General features: G+C 47.1%; 1 protein-coding gene across 1 annotated transcript; it reads right to left on the reverse strand.

Moving 5' to 3' along the window:
* Positions 1-210: 210 nt before the first annotated feature.
* On the reverse strand, positions 211-9,362 carry TP53TG5 (TP53 target 5). The gene is made up of 5 exons (XM_053249494.1): positions 9,214-9,362; positions 6,415-6,483; positions 6,036-6,175; positions 2,476-2,797; positions 211-355 (listed from the first exon to the last, which is right to left on the reverse strand). Exons 1-5 carry the CDS (start codon positions 9,247-9,249, stop codon positions 344-346), a joined length of 579 nt encoding a protein of 192 aa, XP_053105469.1. The 5' UTR covers positions 9,250-9,362; the 3' UTR covers positions 211-343.
* Positions 9,363-17,420: the final 8,058 nt, after the last annotated feature.

Here is a 17,420-nt window from a genome sequence, read left to right on the forward strand (position 1 = left end):
GTTATCCCACCCCAAGCCCAGAGAGTTTCTGTAAACAAAAAGGGTGGTGGTGGCAGCATTTTGAACCTACTGATAAACAGAATAGTTTTAGGAGAAGCCTGACCAGGCAGCTCAGCAGGGATGATTCAGCATTTCTTTCCCTCATGTGAGCTTGCTCTGAGATAAAGGCTGTAATCCTTTTCACACAAACACTTTATTGCAACCCAGAGACAAGTTTTAGTCCAAGGATGCTCAATATCCCCTTTATTGCAAAGGAATATGAGACAATAGGACACTGAATAGATCTATGGCTTCAAGGCTCCTCTCAATATCTTCAGAATGTCTGAAATGAGTATCAGTCCAATCAGTCTTGTTTCTGATAAAAGAGAAGATACAGTTTTTTTTAAAAAAAAGGATTCTCAGATGTGTGGATTTTCAAATTACTGTTGTAAAGTACCACTATTATCCCACTACTACTACTACCACCACCGCTATTGTTGTTTTCACTGAAGAGGTTTAGACCTCTTGTGAACTTCCTTTCCACTTTGGACATTAAAACTGCAAGTACCCTCATTCTGAGCCTGGAAAAAGCATTTTTCCCACCCAACTGGGGCAAATTAAACATCTGTCTAAACATTGCCTTGCAGCAGGCCAGTTCACCCCAGACTTTCCACTTGTCACGTGCAAAAGAAATACTGTAGCATCATCACACATAAGGGACCACCAGGTGTACTGTGTGAAATATAAAATGCAGTTGGGGTGCCCTTGGACTAACTGTGCAAGAAAGCCCTTGTTCCCTGTTGCCAGTTTGGTTAAGCAACTTGTATTCTATCTGGCAATCTTTTATGTTTCATTAATTAGAAGTTTGTCCCTGTAGGGATCCTCTAGAGCAAGGATTCTCAACTTTGGGTCTCTAGATGTTATTGGACTTCAACTCCCATAATCCCCAGCTGAAGGCCACTGTAGCTGGGAATTATGGGAGTTGAACTCCAATAATATCTGGGGACCCAACACTGAGAATCCCTGCTCTAGAGAATGTGGGGGGTGGAGTAAAAAAGGAAGAATGAGGGGAAGGAGAAGAAGAAAAATGGAGTGGTTTCTGAATAAAGCTTTGTTAAACAAACATAAAATTGCTTTGTGTTTACAAGGGAAGCAGCTATAAAACAACTGTGTATATACTGTACTGTATTACCAGGAATGAGAACACCACATGGTTCAAGGAGACACTCAGTGGCTGCTGCTTGGGCTGCTTTTACACTTGATTAGCCGAAGTCGTCTTGACCAGCACTGAACCCAGTTGCCACCTACAGAGGCATGGGCTGCTTCCTATAAATTCTTGACCCACATTTGGGCCAATTCAGGACCAAGCAGGACTGGAATGTTGCCAAGATGTCACAGTAGCTGGGAAACATTCCCACAGTGTATTAAAGTAATGCACTCTGCAGGGGCATCGCTATAACTGAGTGGATGGGTTCAAAGAACTCGGGGGCCCCCAGCTCCACCTCTCCCTATTTTCTTCATTATCTCTCTCACTCTGAGGTACCACCGGGAAGAGGGATGAACACAGGCCCCCTCTCCCCTAGCTACACCCCTGGCACTCTGGATATTGACAAGACTCAGAAACAGACTTGGGTCCTGTATATGGGGGAGATAGGAACATAGGGAGCTGCCTTATACAGAGTCAGACCATAGGAAGCTGCCTTATACGGAGTCAGATCCTTGGTCCATCTAGATCAGTATTGTCTACACAAACTGACAGTGGCTTGTCCAAGGCTGCAGGCAGGAATCTCTGTCAGCCCTATCTTGGAGATGCCAGGGAGGGAACTTGGAACCTTCTGCATGCAGGCATGCAGGTGCTCTTCCCAGAGTGGCCCCATCCCCTAATGGGAATATCTTACAGTACTCACATGTAGTCTCCCATTCAAATTAAACCAGGATAGACCCTGCTTAGCAAAGTTGACAGTTCATGCTTGCTACCACAAGACCAGCAAAATCAAGGGGCAGCATCCCTGAAATGTCTCTACCCCAGCCAAAAAAAGGAAAGGGAGAGGCACCAAGCTAAATAAAAAAGCAGGAGAAGCTTCCAGTGCTTCTGAGATGAACTATAGGCCTGTCTGATGCACTTTAGCAAGGCCTTTATCAAGGTCTCTTGTTTCAGTATATCTTGGTGGTTAGGAGAGGCTAAAGAGAAGAAGTCATCTGTTGTTCCTTGCGACTAAACTCAGGGGTTCCCAATCTTTGGTACTCTGGATGTTGCTGAACTACAGCTCCCATCACCCCCTGCTACAATTTATTGTGGCTGGGGGTGCTGGGAGCTGTAGTTCAGCAACATCTAGACTCTGTGTTAGAATTTAGTTACAAGGAGAAATATTGGAACCCGAGCTCTTGATAAAAGCCTTGCCAAAGCACATCAGGCCAACAATGAGGCATTTGAGGTTTTGCCTCCTTTTCTCTCTCTCTACCCCAGGCAAGAGCAATCAAAGTCTGGTTGCTTACAGGACGCGCATCTGGACACTCTGAGTAGTGGATAGTGAAGATGTGCTCCAGAGTCTCGTAACATGATCGGGTGCAGCAAGGCTTGGTCCATCTCAAAGTTGATGGTCTACAGAGCATCTTGGGTGCAGGCATGTGAAGCCGCTGAGGCAGGCCTTTCAAGCAGAGAGCCTTGTACAGTTCTGAAGACGTGGACTCTAGGGGTGGCTCAGACGTGGCACTGGCATCAATCTCCTTGTCAAGAGTAACCTCGTCAACATCCATGACAGGCTCACTAACCATGTCTGCGTCAGGATTGGGAGGCTTCTCGGAGGTGACATTCATCCTATCACAAAAGCAAGATGAAAAGTGTTGTGCTGCATTTGCATTGTTTGTGCTCCACCTACCATGGGACATGGAAAGTGAGGCCCACTCCTTGCTGCTCCCCTGGAACTGCCCTTGGAAACAATCTGTGGCTCTAACAATGAAGCAATTCTGAGCAAGCAAGAAAGACCATGGGACAAGAAACAGGAGCAGAAGAGAAGAGGATGGGGGCCCACTGACTGGGTGACCGTCATTTGGAAGAGGAACAGTTGGAAAGGGTTCCAAAAGACTGTATTGAGAAAGCAACTCCGAGCAAAATAGTTGTGTTCCTGCTAGAAAACTCTACAGTATAAAGGAGAGCAGGTGCCATGGGGCTGCCACTAAGTTGTTCCACCATATTAGACTGGTTGGTGAAATAATATTATGTCCTCCATTGTGAGGGGCCCACCGAAACATGGAGATGTTTGAGATCTGCATCATCATGGCCCAGCTTGCCACTGGCCTACACATGCAGCAGAATGAGGTAGTCACCTTCTGAGGTGGTAGAATGGGCAGTGCCACTTCAGACTGCAGGAGGAGGCTCACTCCCCACCCCACGCCCAGTTATACCCTGTTAGAACAACATAAAACCTTCTGTCAATATAAGGGGGTAGGCTGGCATCTTTCTCCCTAGTGTGCTAGATTTTTGCTTCCAGGAGAGGCTTTATTTTACATGGGGGAGGATTCCAAAATGGCACCCGCCACCTGCAGCCTGAAATAGTACGATCTACTTTATTAATTTAGTCACCTTAAGTGGTGCAGCAGGGAAACTAGGGATGTGCCCGAACCAGTCCAGAGGCCATTTTAGAGGCCTCTGAACCGGTTCGGACGTGGCCCGGTCTGGCGGTTCAGTGCCGGGGGGGGTGTCTCACTTTAAGGGCGGGGGGTTGTACTTACCCCTCCCGTCACTTTTTTCCCTCCAGTGCTCCATTTTTCAACAAAGTTTGGAAGGCGGCAGCATTCCTCCCCGCCGCCCCTGCCCCCGTTGTTAGCAGGAAATGGTGGAAGTAGCCGCTGTACATGTGCCCGCCGCCACCGCATGCACATCCGCCGTGCACCTCGCACGTTGTGTGTGCATGCGATGTGCACGATGGACGTGCACGGTAGCGAGCGCATGCGTAGTGGCTACTTCCGCCATTTCCTGCTAACGACAGGGGCAGGGGCGGCAGGGAGGAATGCTGCCACCCACAAAACTTTGTTGAAAAACAGAGCACTGGAGGGAGAAAAGTGGCGGGAGGGGTAAGTACAACCCCCTGCCCTTAATGCGAGACCCCCCCCTCGGAGCCGAACCGCGCCTCTGCGGTTCCATGCACATCCCTAGGGGAAACGCTTGACTAACAAGCAGAAGGTTGCCGGTTCGAATCTTCACTGGTGGTACTATATCAATCTCAGGCATCATCTCATACTGCGTGGGAGGAGGCAATGGTAAACCCCTCCTGTATTCTACCAAAGAAAACCACAGGGCTCTGTGGACACCAGGAGTCAAAATCGACTTGACGGCACACTTTATGTTTACTTTATTAATTCATAGGAACATAGGAAGCTGCCTTAAACTGGGTCAGACAATTGGTCCATCTAGCTCAGTGTTGTCTACACTGACTGGCAGTGACTGTCCAAGGTTTCAGGCTTCATCAGCCCTGGAGATGCCCAGGATTGAACCTGGAACCTTCTCCATGCAAAGTGAATGCTCTACTGCAGCCCCATCCCTATCTCAGGATCCTATCACTTTATTCTGTCTCCTGAATAAACCAGGCCATTATGAGATTAGAATTTTCAAACATGCATATAAGGCAGAAGGCAAAGGGAGATGATTGGTTATGCTGATGTCACAACCACCTTAACTTTGCATTGGGGGAATCCCATTTCATGTTGTTCTTGGGGAAGATAACATTTAGGGATCTACCAGCAAAAAGGTCATAGTTTCCCACACTGAGAGTCCAATCCTATGCATGTTTACTTAAAAGTAATCTGTGTGGTGTTATGGCTTATTATGGTATGGTAGTATGGCTTATTCCCAGGTAAGTATTCATAGGATTGCAACTTCAGCCTGTTTCTTCCCCATCTCAGCTTTTTCAATGGTACCTCTGCCTGCACCATAGAGTAAGGTGCCATGAGTTGTCACTACACCTATTAATTTGTAGGCTGCCAAAATGGCGGCCGCTTGCTCTTATGGAGGCCCAAAAGGGCGGAAAATGCTTTACATAACCAGCTGCGGCAGTGATGAGGAAGGCCGGCAGGGGGAGAGGGAACCCGCATGGGACCCCGCCACCCACGGCTTCAGGAAGCCCCCCCCCCGAAGGGGCTACAGGTACTTCTCATTGACTTTTAAAAAAAATTAAAAACCCAACAACAATTCGCGGACCGGTCCGGAACCGGACCAGACTGGGGGGGGGAGGGTTCGATGGGGGGCTGGACCGAACTGGCCCGGTTCCGTGCACACCCCTAGCTGCCAATAGGTTTCTGGACAAAATACAAAGTACTAGTTATAACTTATAAAGCCCTAAACAGCTTAGGCCCTGGGTATCTAAGAGAGCATCTTCTTCGTTATGAGCCCCATCGCCCATTGAGGTCATCTGAGGAGGTCCGTCTCCAGTTACCGCCAACTCGTTTAGTGGCTACACAGAGACGGGCCTTCTCAGTCACTGCCCCGAGATTGTGAAATGCACTCCCTGCTGAGATACGATCCTCCCCATCTCTGGCAATTTTCCAAAAACACCTGAAAACCCATCTTTTCGCCCAAGCTTTCTCAGCTTCCTAAATTTTTTAGGTTTTAATCGCAGGTTTATTTTTAAATTTTTAAATTGTTTTACGTTTTTCTATGTGTTTTTAACTTGTTTTGTGCTCTTATTAACCTCCCAGAGACAAAAGTTTGGTGTACAAATTTGATCAATCAATCAATCAACCAATCAATAATAAACATGGGCTGCTTTTAGCTGGCGCTGTAGCAGTGACAGGCAACCACCACCTCTGCTGGGATCCCCATAATGCATTGTGAACTCGTGCAGTGCATTGTGAGATTTCCAGGGGCCGGGACTCTCCGCGTGGAGACCGCACCCAGCAAGGACTGATGGATTATCAGCCTTCCCCATCACCCTCCCTCAAGCCCTTCTTACTGATCGTGAGAAAGGGCTCACAGACTTGCAGAGACTTCTAGTCTAGCAAATAGATCCATATGCAGACATATACAGCATACACATAGATTCCTATCTATGATAACTTACCCTGAGGGGGAAATTGGGATGTCCAGAGGGCCCCCAAGTGCTAGCATCTTCTGGTATTTGTGGGCTAAGTCACAGAGCCACTGGATTCTGCGATTCTTCTGGCTCTTGAGCATCTTGAGCAGAATCAACTTTTTTAGTATCTACCCAGACATAGAAAGTGAGAATTAGAGGAAGTTCACAAATTAGTGTTCTGCCAATTTATACATCATTTAAATGGCTACCCAGGGAATCAGGCTTTGTTGCTGGAATCTCTCTTTTGGATCTAATTTCTGTAGACTGCTGATAATGAAGTTGCACTTTTGCTTAACATCCAAGCTCATTTAGGATTTGTCAAATAATTTAAACCTCTTTGGGAGTAAAGGAAAGAATGGCATCTTACCCTTCTCAGGTGGCTCCTTATGTGTGCCAAATTGCTCGAGTGAGTTCCCCCACTCTCCACAATGTTGATCTGAGAAAGAGAAAAATGGAGAACCGTTAGAGGAGAATCAAAAGACTACACACTCACATATTACATTTATGTATTATGAAATCCAATGTGGTGTAGTGGTTAGTGTGTTGGACTAGGACTGGAGAGACCCAAGTTCAAATCCCCGTTCAACCATGCAACCCTCTGGGCTAGTCACTTATCTCTCAGTCTTCCTCACAGGGTTGTCGAGAGAATAAACACAACCATGTACACTGCTCTGGGCTCCTTGGAAGAAGAGTGTGATATAAATGTAAAAATAAATAAATAGATTTAGATAGACAGATAGATGTCAGTACAACATTATAATTAAGATGTTATAATTATGTTATAATTATGTTATAATTAAGACAGCCTCATTCCCCAAAGCTGGCTGGCTCTCCTAACCTTGTGGAGCAGGATTACCAACACCAGGCTCAAACTTGGGTCCCCAGACATTGTTGAACTACAACTCCCATCATCCCCACTCACACTGGCCTTCCATTGAGGCTGGAAATGATGGGAGCTGTAGTCCAACAACAAGTGCAGAATCATGCTTGAGAACTTTGGAAGTATTTTTACCTTGCCTTCCAGCTCAAAGTTCTCAAGGGAGTTACTCGCACATGGCTTCATGCTGTGGGGTAAACGTTGCGCTAAGCCACTTCAAATTACACTCGCAGCATTGAGGGAAGGAGCCCCTCCTCTGTGCGCTCGGGTTTTGTTTTGATGCAAGTTCACATAGGACTGGGTCTCACGATCAGTGAGACCCAGTTCAGCAGGGTGCGCGGGGAGGGAAACCTGGGCAGCCGGATCGGCCGCCCACACGATTGCCAGCTCTGTGATGGAGCTGGTGGGGGCTGGGGAGCTCGGGGGCCATGCGGCCCCCGGAAGCCCCAGTATACCCTGCACGAGCGCTCAGGGCATACTGGGGAGACCCCTGGAGCCGGGAGGCGGCTTTTCACCTCCCTTCCGGGGGTCTACTCATGAGTAGCCACGGCACGGAGCTACTCCATGGCTACTCACGATCAGATAGCCTGGGTTTGCAGAGTGCTTGCTCCACAAACCTGGGCTAAGGGGAGGGGTACTTGAGCGGGTAACCCACTCTAGAACCACCGGGCTCGCAGCCGAGCCCGGTGGTTCTCACGATCAGCAAAAATCGGGCTAGTGGAGGCTAGCCCGATTTTTGCTGATCGTGAGAATAGCCCAATAGTGTTTTCCTTCTAGCCAATGTGGGGTGGGGGGAAGAGATTACTAAAGAGCTACATCTGCATTTGTAAAGAGAGTATCCCTCCTATGCTAATGATTCTACCTCAGTGCCTCTATCTATTTGCTATGGCATTTTCAGAAAATGTAGCTTAAAACCAGCATTTTAAAAACCCAGAATTACCTCGAAGATAAGCTAAAATTCGCAAGACAAAGCCCAACTCGTTTGTGGAGTGGGTCCAAGGATCTTGAAGGGACTTGGGGGTACATTTGGCTGGTGTGTGAATGCACACACTCTCTCCCGAAGGAGATTCAGGGTAGAAGCCCTGTCTGTAAAGCCTCAAGGTGGCCTACAACTTAATTTAAAATGCAATTTTAGAAAAAAGAACAGACTATAAAAACACACTCAGAAGAGAAGCAGCAGATTAAACCAGCCAACTGTTTATAATGTAAGCAGTGCCAAATGTCTGAGTGAACAGCTAAGTTTTTACTTAGCATCTAAAAATTCTATGGGAGGCACCAAATGAATGGATATAGGGATGGACCACAAACAAAGTGGCACTCCAAGAAAGCCCTCTCCATGGTATCCACTGATCTCACTTCAGAAGGTGGGGGCATACTGAACTTAGACTCCAATGAAAGTCTTAGTATATGGGAGCAGGCAAACCCATCCGAGAATTCCAGAGAAGTAAAAACCCTGCTAAAGTTAGGGGTATACACAACTGCTCTTTCTCTATGATTGGCAGGCTGTGAATCAATAAGACGGTATCTCATGGTTCACTCAAGGCACACAGAACTCGGCTTATTTGAGTCAAGAAAGAATGCACGGCTTTCCCAACAACAGCTTGGACCTCTTAGGTAGCCCATTTCTATCCTACTACAAAAGCTATGGCTTTGGAGTTCTCCGACTCTACAGTGTTGTTATTACATCGTCCATTAGACTACTAGGCTTAGTTACCAGGTTGCATCAGTGTGAACTATTAATTAGAGGCAAAGAACGAAAGCCCCATAATAATCTTTGAACTACAAAAGAGTTCAATATCTGTCATTAAAAATCACCCATCTGATAACATCAGTCAATGGATCACTTATCAGCATTATTCACCACTCCTCACTTTAAGTTCAGAGCTGTGCATGCTCTCAACAAAAGAAAGTACTTTTTTACGTAGTGCATAATTAATCTATGGAATTAATCCATGGATTTACATAGTGCATAATTAATCTATGGAATATGGGATGTGGTGATGGCCACTAGCTTGGATGCTTTTAAAAGGGGCTTAGACAAATTCTTGGAGGGCAAGTCTATTAACAGCTACTAGTCTGGATGGCTATAGACTACCTCCAGACTCAGAGGCAAGATGCCTCCAGATTCAGGGAAGCAACAGCAGGAGAGGGGACATGCCTTCATCTCTTGCCTGTGGGCTTTCCAGAGGCATCTGGTGGGCCACTGTGAGAAACAGGATGCTGGGCTAGATGGGCCTTGGGACTGATCCAGCAGGACTGTTCTTAGGACATCTTTAAAAGCTGAGATACCTTGGGGCATTCTTTCTTCTTTTCTAGGTTCTTCATATTCCGTCAGGTGGTTCAACAAGAGCTTCAGCAGTAGGATCTGTAGCACACAGGCAAGATAGCTGAGAGAAAGGTGGCTGCTCTCTCTGGTGCTGGGATGCTACTGTCCCTTTCATGGTGCTGTGACATCATGTCTTTGTGACATCAGAAACCAGGTGTCAGTGTGATGGCAGGGGATCAGCAGCAGCCATGGGGGCTAGGAGGCAAGAGGGCAGGAAGAGGGGGTGAGGAGGTGGGGGGGAGGAGAACTGTGAAAACGCAGAAATCTGAAGGATGACTTTCCAAAGAGATTTTCGAAAGATGACTTTTCCACCTGGGATAAGAGGGCAGTGATGGCCTGAATGGGAAGAAGTTGTGCTTATTATTGCAAATTACATTAGGAACAGTGGCATCTCTCTGCCAGATTCTTCCTATCCCCATACAGGATCAAAACAGAGTGCATTTTTATTGTAAGGGCCCCGCTGGATCTGACCAAAGGTTCATCTAATCCTGCATTCTGTTTCCCAACAGTGATCCCAGCAACTGACATTCAACAATATTCTGCCATTGAACATGGAGTTTCTATTTAGCTAGTCTTGCTAATAGAAGTCAATAGGCCCATCCTTCATAAATTTGTATATTAACACCATCTAAGCTGATGGCTGGTATAGTCATTCACACAAAAACATGTATATGTGTTACAGACATCTGTACATACATGCAACATAATATTTGAATAGGGCTTGTGTTTTCTAGAAAAGCCCCACACAAGGTTTGGGGCCAGGACAGACAAAAGAGAGCGCTGCTTTACCCAGTGGATACTTAATGTATGGAATTTGCTGCCATCACCGCTTCTTATGGCAGCAAATTCCAGACATGATTTCATTTCATTTCAGTTTATTTCATTTCCATTCATTTCATTTCCATTCATTCATTCATTCATCCATCCATTCATTTTATATGCCGCCCAACTCCAAAGACTCTAGATGGTTCACAAAAACAATCACAGAAATAACAAAATAAAACAAACTATTTAAAACAGCGATTAAAAAATTTAAAACATCCAGAGATTACTAAATGCCTGGCTGAAAAGATGCATCTTAAGGGCTATTTTGAAGGCTGGCAAAGATGTTAAACTACAAATATCTGTAAGGAGCGCTTTCCATAGCCTAGGAGTGACTACTGAGAAGGCCTGCTCCCAAGTCACCGGCAGATGAGCTGGTGGCATACAGAGACAGATCTCAATTATCTCAATGTGCGGTGGGGATCATGCATAAGAAGGCACTCTCCCGGGTAACTTGATTCTAAGTCGTTTAGGGCTTTAAAGGTAATCACCAGCACTTTGTATTTTGCCCAGAAACCCATTGGTAACCAGCAATGCTGTAAAACAGGCATAATATGGTCTCTCTGAGACACCCTGGAGACCAATCTAGCCGCTGCATTTTGAACCAACTGAAGTTTCCGAACCATTTACAAAGGCAGCCCCGCGTAGAGCACATTGCAGTAATCAAGTCTAGAGGTTACCAGAGAGTGTACCACAGTTCTGAGATCACCATCTTCAAGGAATGGATGCAGCTGTCATATCAACCAAAGTTCATAGAAAGAGCTCTTGGCCATAACCTCAACCTGAGAAACCAGAGTGAGGCCTGGGTCCAGAAGTACTCCCAAGATACATACCTGTTCCTTTGAGAGAAGTGCAACCCCATCTAGAACAGGAAAATCTATCACGTCCCTTACCATGACCCCATCCAAATCTTGCTTGGATTCAGCTTCAATTTATTATCCCTCACTGGATAAAGCAATGCTTTCATTGGTCTGTCCCGGCCCAAATTCTTCTGTGGAGCTTTACCAGAAAACACAAGCCCTATTTTGACATGATGTTATACATGCATACAGATGTCTGAACACATGCACATGTTTTTGTGTGAATGACTGTACATGCATTCATTTTAAAATGAGCCTGAGTATAGGCCCCCTCAGATGCAGATACAGAAAGAATTTATGCTGCTCTATGTGCGTTTAGTGTAATGTGTGAAACACTGTACATGTGTGCATGGTGCACAGACTGTACATGCTCTGAACATAATATGGGAATACAGGACTGATAAACCTCAGCCTTCCTGAAGATGTTGGCCTACAAGTCCCATAATCCTTGATGATAGGCCACTGTGGCTGGGGATTATGGGAGTTGTATTCCAAAAACTGCTGGAGGGCCAAAGTTGAGCAGCCGTGGAATAGGGGTACACAAGTGCCCCAACAGTAATACCCCCAAAAAAACAAAACAAAAAAACCAGAATATAGAGACCTAGTTACCCTATTCTCAAATTAAACGAGCATTTTTGGTTTCTGCTTGTTTCTGGATTCATCTCCTAGCTGAATCTTATTTACTTTTCATTTTGCAACTATCTGCTTTAACTTCCTCCTCAGGGCTTTTCCTGTGTAACCACTTGCTTTCAGGGTTCAAGGGATGAGGAACAATAATGGCCATTGTGACTGGGAATAGTAGTTGTAGTCCAAATGTATCTGGGGACCCCTGACAATGACATAGATAACCAAGGGATTTCCCAGTCTTTTAGGTGAGCAATGTGCTCTTGCAGAAATAGTATGGATAGAATATAATAAAATAAGCATATTATGAATCGGAGGAAATCTCATGCTTCAGGTTATAAGCTCACTCGTCCTTTCTTATGGGTTTGGGGAGATGTTTCATGCTGCTTCCTTCATGCACAGTGCTAGGCATGTTGGCTGGTCAGTATTTGTACCCAAGATGATGGGGAAAGCACCCTTACGTTATGGCAGCGTACAGTTCTGGTCACCATACCTTAAGAAGGACGTTGGAGAACTGGAGAGGGTGAAGAAAAGGCCTACCAAGATGATCAGGGGCCTGGAGCACCTTCCTTATGAGACAAGGCTACAACACCTGGGGCTATTTAGTTTGCGGGGTGTGGGGGGGAGAACGACAGTGAGGAAACATTATAGAGGTCTATAAAATCATGCATGGTGTGGAGAAAGGGGAAAGAGAGAAGATTTTCTCCCTCTCTCATAACATTAGAACCAGGGCTTATCCCATGAAAGTGACTGCCAAGAAATTTAGGACCAAAAAAAGGAAGTACATTTGCACAAAACACATATTCAGCTTGTGGAATTTTCTGCCACAAGATATGGTGACAGCCAACAACCTGGATAGCTTTAAGAGGGGTTTGGATAAATTCATGGAGGAGAGGTCTATCAATGGCTACTAGTCTGAGGGATATAGACCACCTCCAGCCTCAGAGGCAGGATGCCTCTGAATACCAGTTGCAGGTGAGTAACAGCAAGAGAGAGGGCATGCCCTCATCCACCTCTTGCCTGTGGGCTCCCCAGGGGCATCTGGTGGGCCACTGTGTGAAACAGGATGCTGGACTAGATGGGCCTTGGGCCTGATCCAGCAGGGCTGTTCATATGTTCTTATACATTCCAGTGCAAAGAAAGCAAACATGGTACTGGGTCACATTAAAGAGGAATTACATGGAGTTAGAGGAAACATCTCTCCCAGACTTTATCAGGCTTTATCAGCCAATGGACAGACCACCACTCAGCTTGTCTGCAATAACCACCCGCTTGCATCAGCATCAGATGCACGCTCACACAGGGGGTGTGGCCAGCACCAGAAAGGGGGACATGAGGGAGCAGTGAAGGAGTGTCATGGTGGCCCCCAGATCCCGGCAGCCCAGGGACATTTGTCCCCCCACCCCCAGTCCAATGGAGACTACGCCACTGCATTTTCCCCACTACTCAACGCTGATGAGACCTTTGCGAGGATACTGGATTCTGTTCTGGCTGCTATACTTTCAGGAAGTCAAGGAGATGCTGGGAGGATCAGGAAGTGGGGAAAGAATGGTGGAACTGTGCTGGCAAGTTTGCTGCACCAGAGTCAGTCTCACCACTTAATCTGGCCACAGGCACAGCGCCACCAGTTGAGATGCTGCCAAGCTTGCTTTTATGCAGTGCTGTGTTGACACAGCAACTCATCGAACTGGATAATTTAGCTGATGGTGCTGTTGGTGCCAAGGAATGCGGAAGAGGTATTAAGGTGGGACTCACTTTAAGACATTCTCTGGGAACGATCCAAACATCTAAAGCAAATTTCTATGTATAGAATGCATTAGATCAGTGTTAATCAGGCGCTAGATTATAATTCTATCTAGCTGGTCCAAGTTACTGAAATGCAGAAGTGCTGCTGAGAAGCACTTAGGCGGCTATTTTGGATGAAGGATGGCTTGTTGCTGAAATCTTGCAGGGGAAAGAAGGAGATTCGGTGAGCTTAGAGCCATTTCCGCATCTTGATCGATGCAATGTCAGATCTGGAGCTAAAGTTGTGAAGTGCTGACTTAATGACTCTAGATATCTCTCTAAAAGCCCCAGGGCAAGACAGTACGCAGCGGTTGGTGTCTCTCAGCCCTCTGCTACCGTGGTCCCTTCACTACATCACTTAGAAGACCTGCTGCCTCCTAATTTGAGATGTGTGTGTGCGGGAATATGGGATTATGCACTAGTAGTGGGGGGGGTGCTTTGCACATGCTCAGAGGAACTTCAATCACTTTTATTTTATCTGTTTCAAGATGGCGTTCTGGGATTGAAAACGAGTTCTGAGGCTGAATCAGGCTCAGCAGCAGCAGTCAGCTAAGCCATGGCCCATTTATTTTATTTATTTATTGTTTATTGTTTATTTTTACATTTTATATCCCACTCTTCCTCCAAGGAGCCCAGAGCGGTGTACTACATACTTAAGTTTCTCCTCACAACAACGCTGTGAAGTAGGTTAGGCTGAGAAAGAAGTGACTGGCCCAGAGTCACCCAGCTAGTTTCATGGCTGAATGGCGATTTGAACTTGGGTCTTCCGTGTCCGGGTCCCTGGACTAGGAGAGGGCCCACCACCAACTAAAGATCCCCACTCAGCCATGAAACTCACTTAGTGACTCTGGGCCAGTCACTTCTCTCTTGGCCTAACCTCCCTCACAGGGTTTTTGTAAAGATGAGCATACTCATGTACACTACTCTGAACTCCCTGAAGGAAGAGCAGGATATACATGTAAAAATAAACAAACAAAAGTGCTGGGGCTCTCTCTCCTTTCTGATGGGAGGGGTGCCTGTGTGCAGTGGATGCAACAGAGCACAAGAGAATCACCCCAGGACCCTCTCTTTCAGGTGATCTCCTCATTCCCTGGGGGGGGGGGGGACTGGGAAAGAGGGAAGAGTGACTTTCTCATGCTCATTTTGGTCCTGATCAGGAGGACTGAACAAGCTTCTCATTAGCAGAGGCCCCAACTTTTGCACACAGGTAGTGTATCTGCTTTGAATGCAGAAGGCTGCAGTTTCAATCCGTGGGAATCCCTGCCCTGGTTGGGAAAGACCCTACCTGAAACCTGGAAAAGCTGCTGCCAGTCAGTGCAGACAGTACCAAGCTAGATGGACCAATGGTCTGACTCAGGATGATGATGATGATTAAAATTAATAATTAAGTTTATTAGTTAGCTGCCACATAAATTGTTCTTTGGGTGGCTCACAACACAGCATTAAAACACCAAGTAAAAATATACACATGAAACACATTGATTGATTGATTGATTGATTGATTGATTGATTGATTGATTGTTGCATTTTTATACCGCCTTTCGTTAAAAAGACAACCCCAAGGCGGTTTACAAAAGTTAAAACATACAATAAAAAGGCAATAAAAACATCAAGCTAAAAAATATAAAAACATATAAAAAACAGACATTAAAACAATACAACAAGTAAAAACATACAGAAGCAGCAGTAAAAACGATTATGTAAAAGCCTGGGTAAAAAGCCAAGTTTTAACAAGCTTTCTAAAAGCCGTGATGGAGTCCGAGGAGCGAATGGCCACTGGGAGAGCATTCCAGAGTCTGGGGGCAGCAACAGAGAAGGCCCTGTCCCGAATACACGACAGCCGGGCCTCCCTCATTGTCAGCACCTGGAGCAGGGCCCCCTCAGATGTCCTTGTCAAGCAGGCAGCAACCCTTGGGAGCAGGCGGTCCCTCAAATACCCCAGGCCCAAACCGTTAAGGGCTTTAAAGGTCAAAACCAGCACCTTGAATTGGACCCGGAAACGAACCGGCAGCCAGTGCAACTCTTTCAGAATGGTGGTGATGTGCTCCCAATGGGCAGCTCCGGATAAAACCCTCACTGCCGCGTTTTGCACTAGCTGCAGTTTCCAGATATTCTTCCAGGGCAGCCCCATGTAGAGCGCATTACAGTAACCCAACTGCAACGTGACTAAGGCACGGGTAACTGTGGCCAGATCTGCCTTCTCAAGAAAGGGACGCAGCTGGTGCACCAGCCGAAGCTGTGCAAAGGCACCCCTGGCCACCGCCTCCACCTGAGCTTCCAAAAGCAGAGCCGGGTCCAGTAGTATCCCCAAGCTGCGAACTTGCTCCTTCAAGGGGAGTGCAACCCAATCCAGAACCGGTATAATCTCCTCATCCCGATTGGCTCTCCTACTGACCAACAGTACCTCCGTCTTATCCGGATTCAATTTCAGTTTATTAGCCCACATCCAACCCATCACGGCCTCCAGCCCCCGATTCAGGACATCCACCGCCTCCCTAGGATCAGATGACAAGGAGAGATAGAGCTGAGTGTCATCCGCATATTGCTGACAACTCAGTCCAAATCCCCAGATGACCTCTCCCAGCGGCTTCATGTAGATTTTAAACAGCATGGGGGACAAGACCGATCCCTGTGGGACCCCACAGGCCAACGGCCACGGGGCCAAGCAGTAGTCCCCCAGCACCACCTTCTGGACCTTCCCCCCAAGAAAGGACCCGAACCACTGCAACGCAGTGCTTCCGATTCCCATACTCGAGAGGCGGCCCAGAAGGATACCATGGTCGATGGTATCGAACGCCGCCGAGAGGTCCAGCAGAACCAACAGGGACGCACTCCCCCGTCTAGTTCCCAGCGTAGGTCATCCACTAGAGCGACCAAGGCAGTCTCAGTCCCATACCTGGGGCGGAAGCCAGATTGAAAAGGGTCCAGATAATCCGTATCATCCAAGACCCTCTGCAGCTGGGACGCCACCACACGCTCCATCACCTTGCCCAAAAAGGGCAGGTTAGACACAGGTCTATAGTTATCCAGGTTGGAGGGATCAAGGGAGGGCTTTTTTAATAGTGGTCTTACCACCGCCTCCTTGAGGCACAATGGCATCCTGCCCTCCCTTAATGAAGCATTAACGATCACCTCCAGCCATCTGCCTGTCCCCTCCCTGGCAGCTTTTATTAGCCATGAAGGGCAAGGGTTAAGAGCGCACGAAGTCGCCCGCACACTGCCCAGGATCTTGTCCACATCCTCAGGCCGCACCAACTGAAAAGAATCCAACACAACGGGACCAGATAGGACCAGAGGCACGTCTGCCGGAACTGCCAAAACTCTGGAGTCCAGGTCAGCACAGATGCGAGCGACTTTATCTGCAAAGTGACAGGCAAACTGATCACAAAGAGCTGTAGATGGCTTCTCCCCCATTGTCTGGGGGGATATGTGGTGGAGCAAGGTTTTTACCACACAAAACAGCTCTGTTTGTCTGCACTGAGCAGATGCAATGGAGGCGGAGAAAAAGCATTTCTTCACCGCCGCCCCCCACCACGGCGTAGTCCCTAAAATGGGCTCTAGCCCGTGTTTGGTCGGATTCATGACGACTCTTCCTCCAGTGTCATTCCAGCCGTCGCCCGAGTTGCTTCATCGCCCTAAGCTCCGAGGAAAACCAAGGAGCAGATCGGGCTCCACCAAGCCGGAGAGGGCGCTTGGGGGCAACCGTGTCAACAGCCTGGGCCATCTCTCCATTCCAGAGATCAACCAGGGCCTCGACAGGGTCACCACCAGCTCTGAACACTGGAAACTCCCCGAGGGCCTCTGGAATCCAAGCAGATCCATAAGTCTCCGGGGGCGGACCATCCTAATCGGCCCACCACCCCTGCAGAGGGCAGACGGAGCAGTCAAACTAAACCCCACCAAATGGGGGTTTTAAACCCCATCTGGTGGGGTTTAAACCCCACCAGAACCCAAGGCCACATGAAATCACAACACAGATTAGATTAGATTAGATTAGATTAGATTAGATTAGATATTAGATTAGATTAGATTAATATTATAATATATTATATTATATTAATATTATAATCTATTATAAA

This window comes from Hemicordylus capensis, chromosome 4 (genome assembly GCF_027244095.1).
Source record: "Hemicordylus capensis ecotype Gifberg chromosome 4, rHemCap1.1.pri, whole genome shotgun sequence".
In the NCBI taxonomy this organism is placed as follows: domain Eukaryota; kingdom Metazoa; phylum Chordata; class Lepidosauria; order Squamata; family Cordylidae; genus Hemicordylus; species Hemicordylus capensis.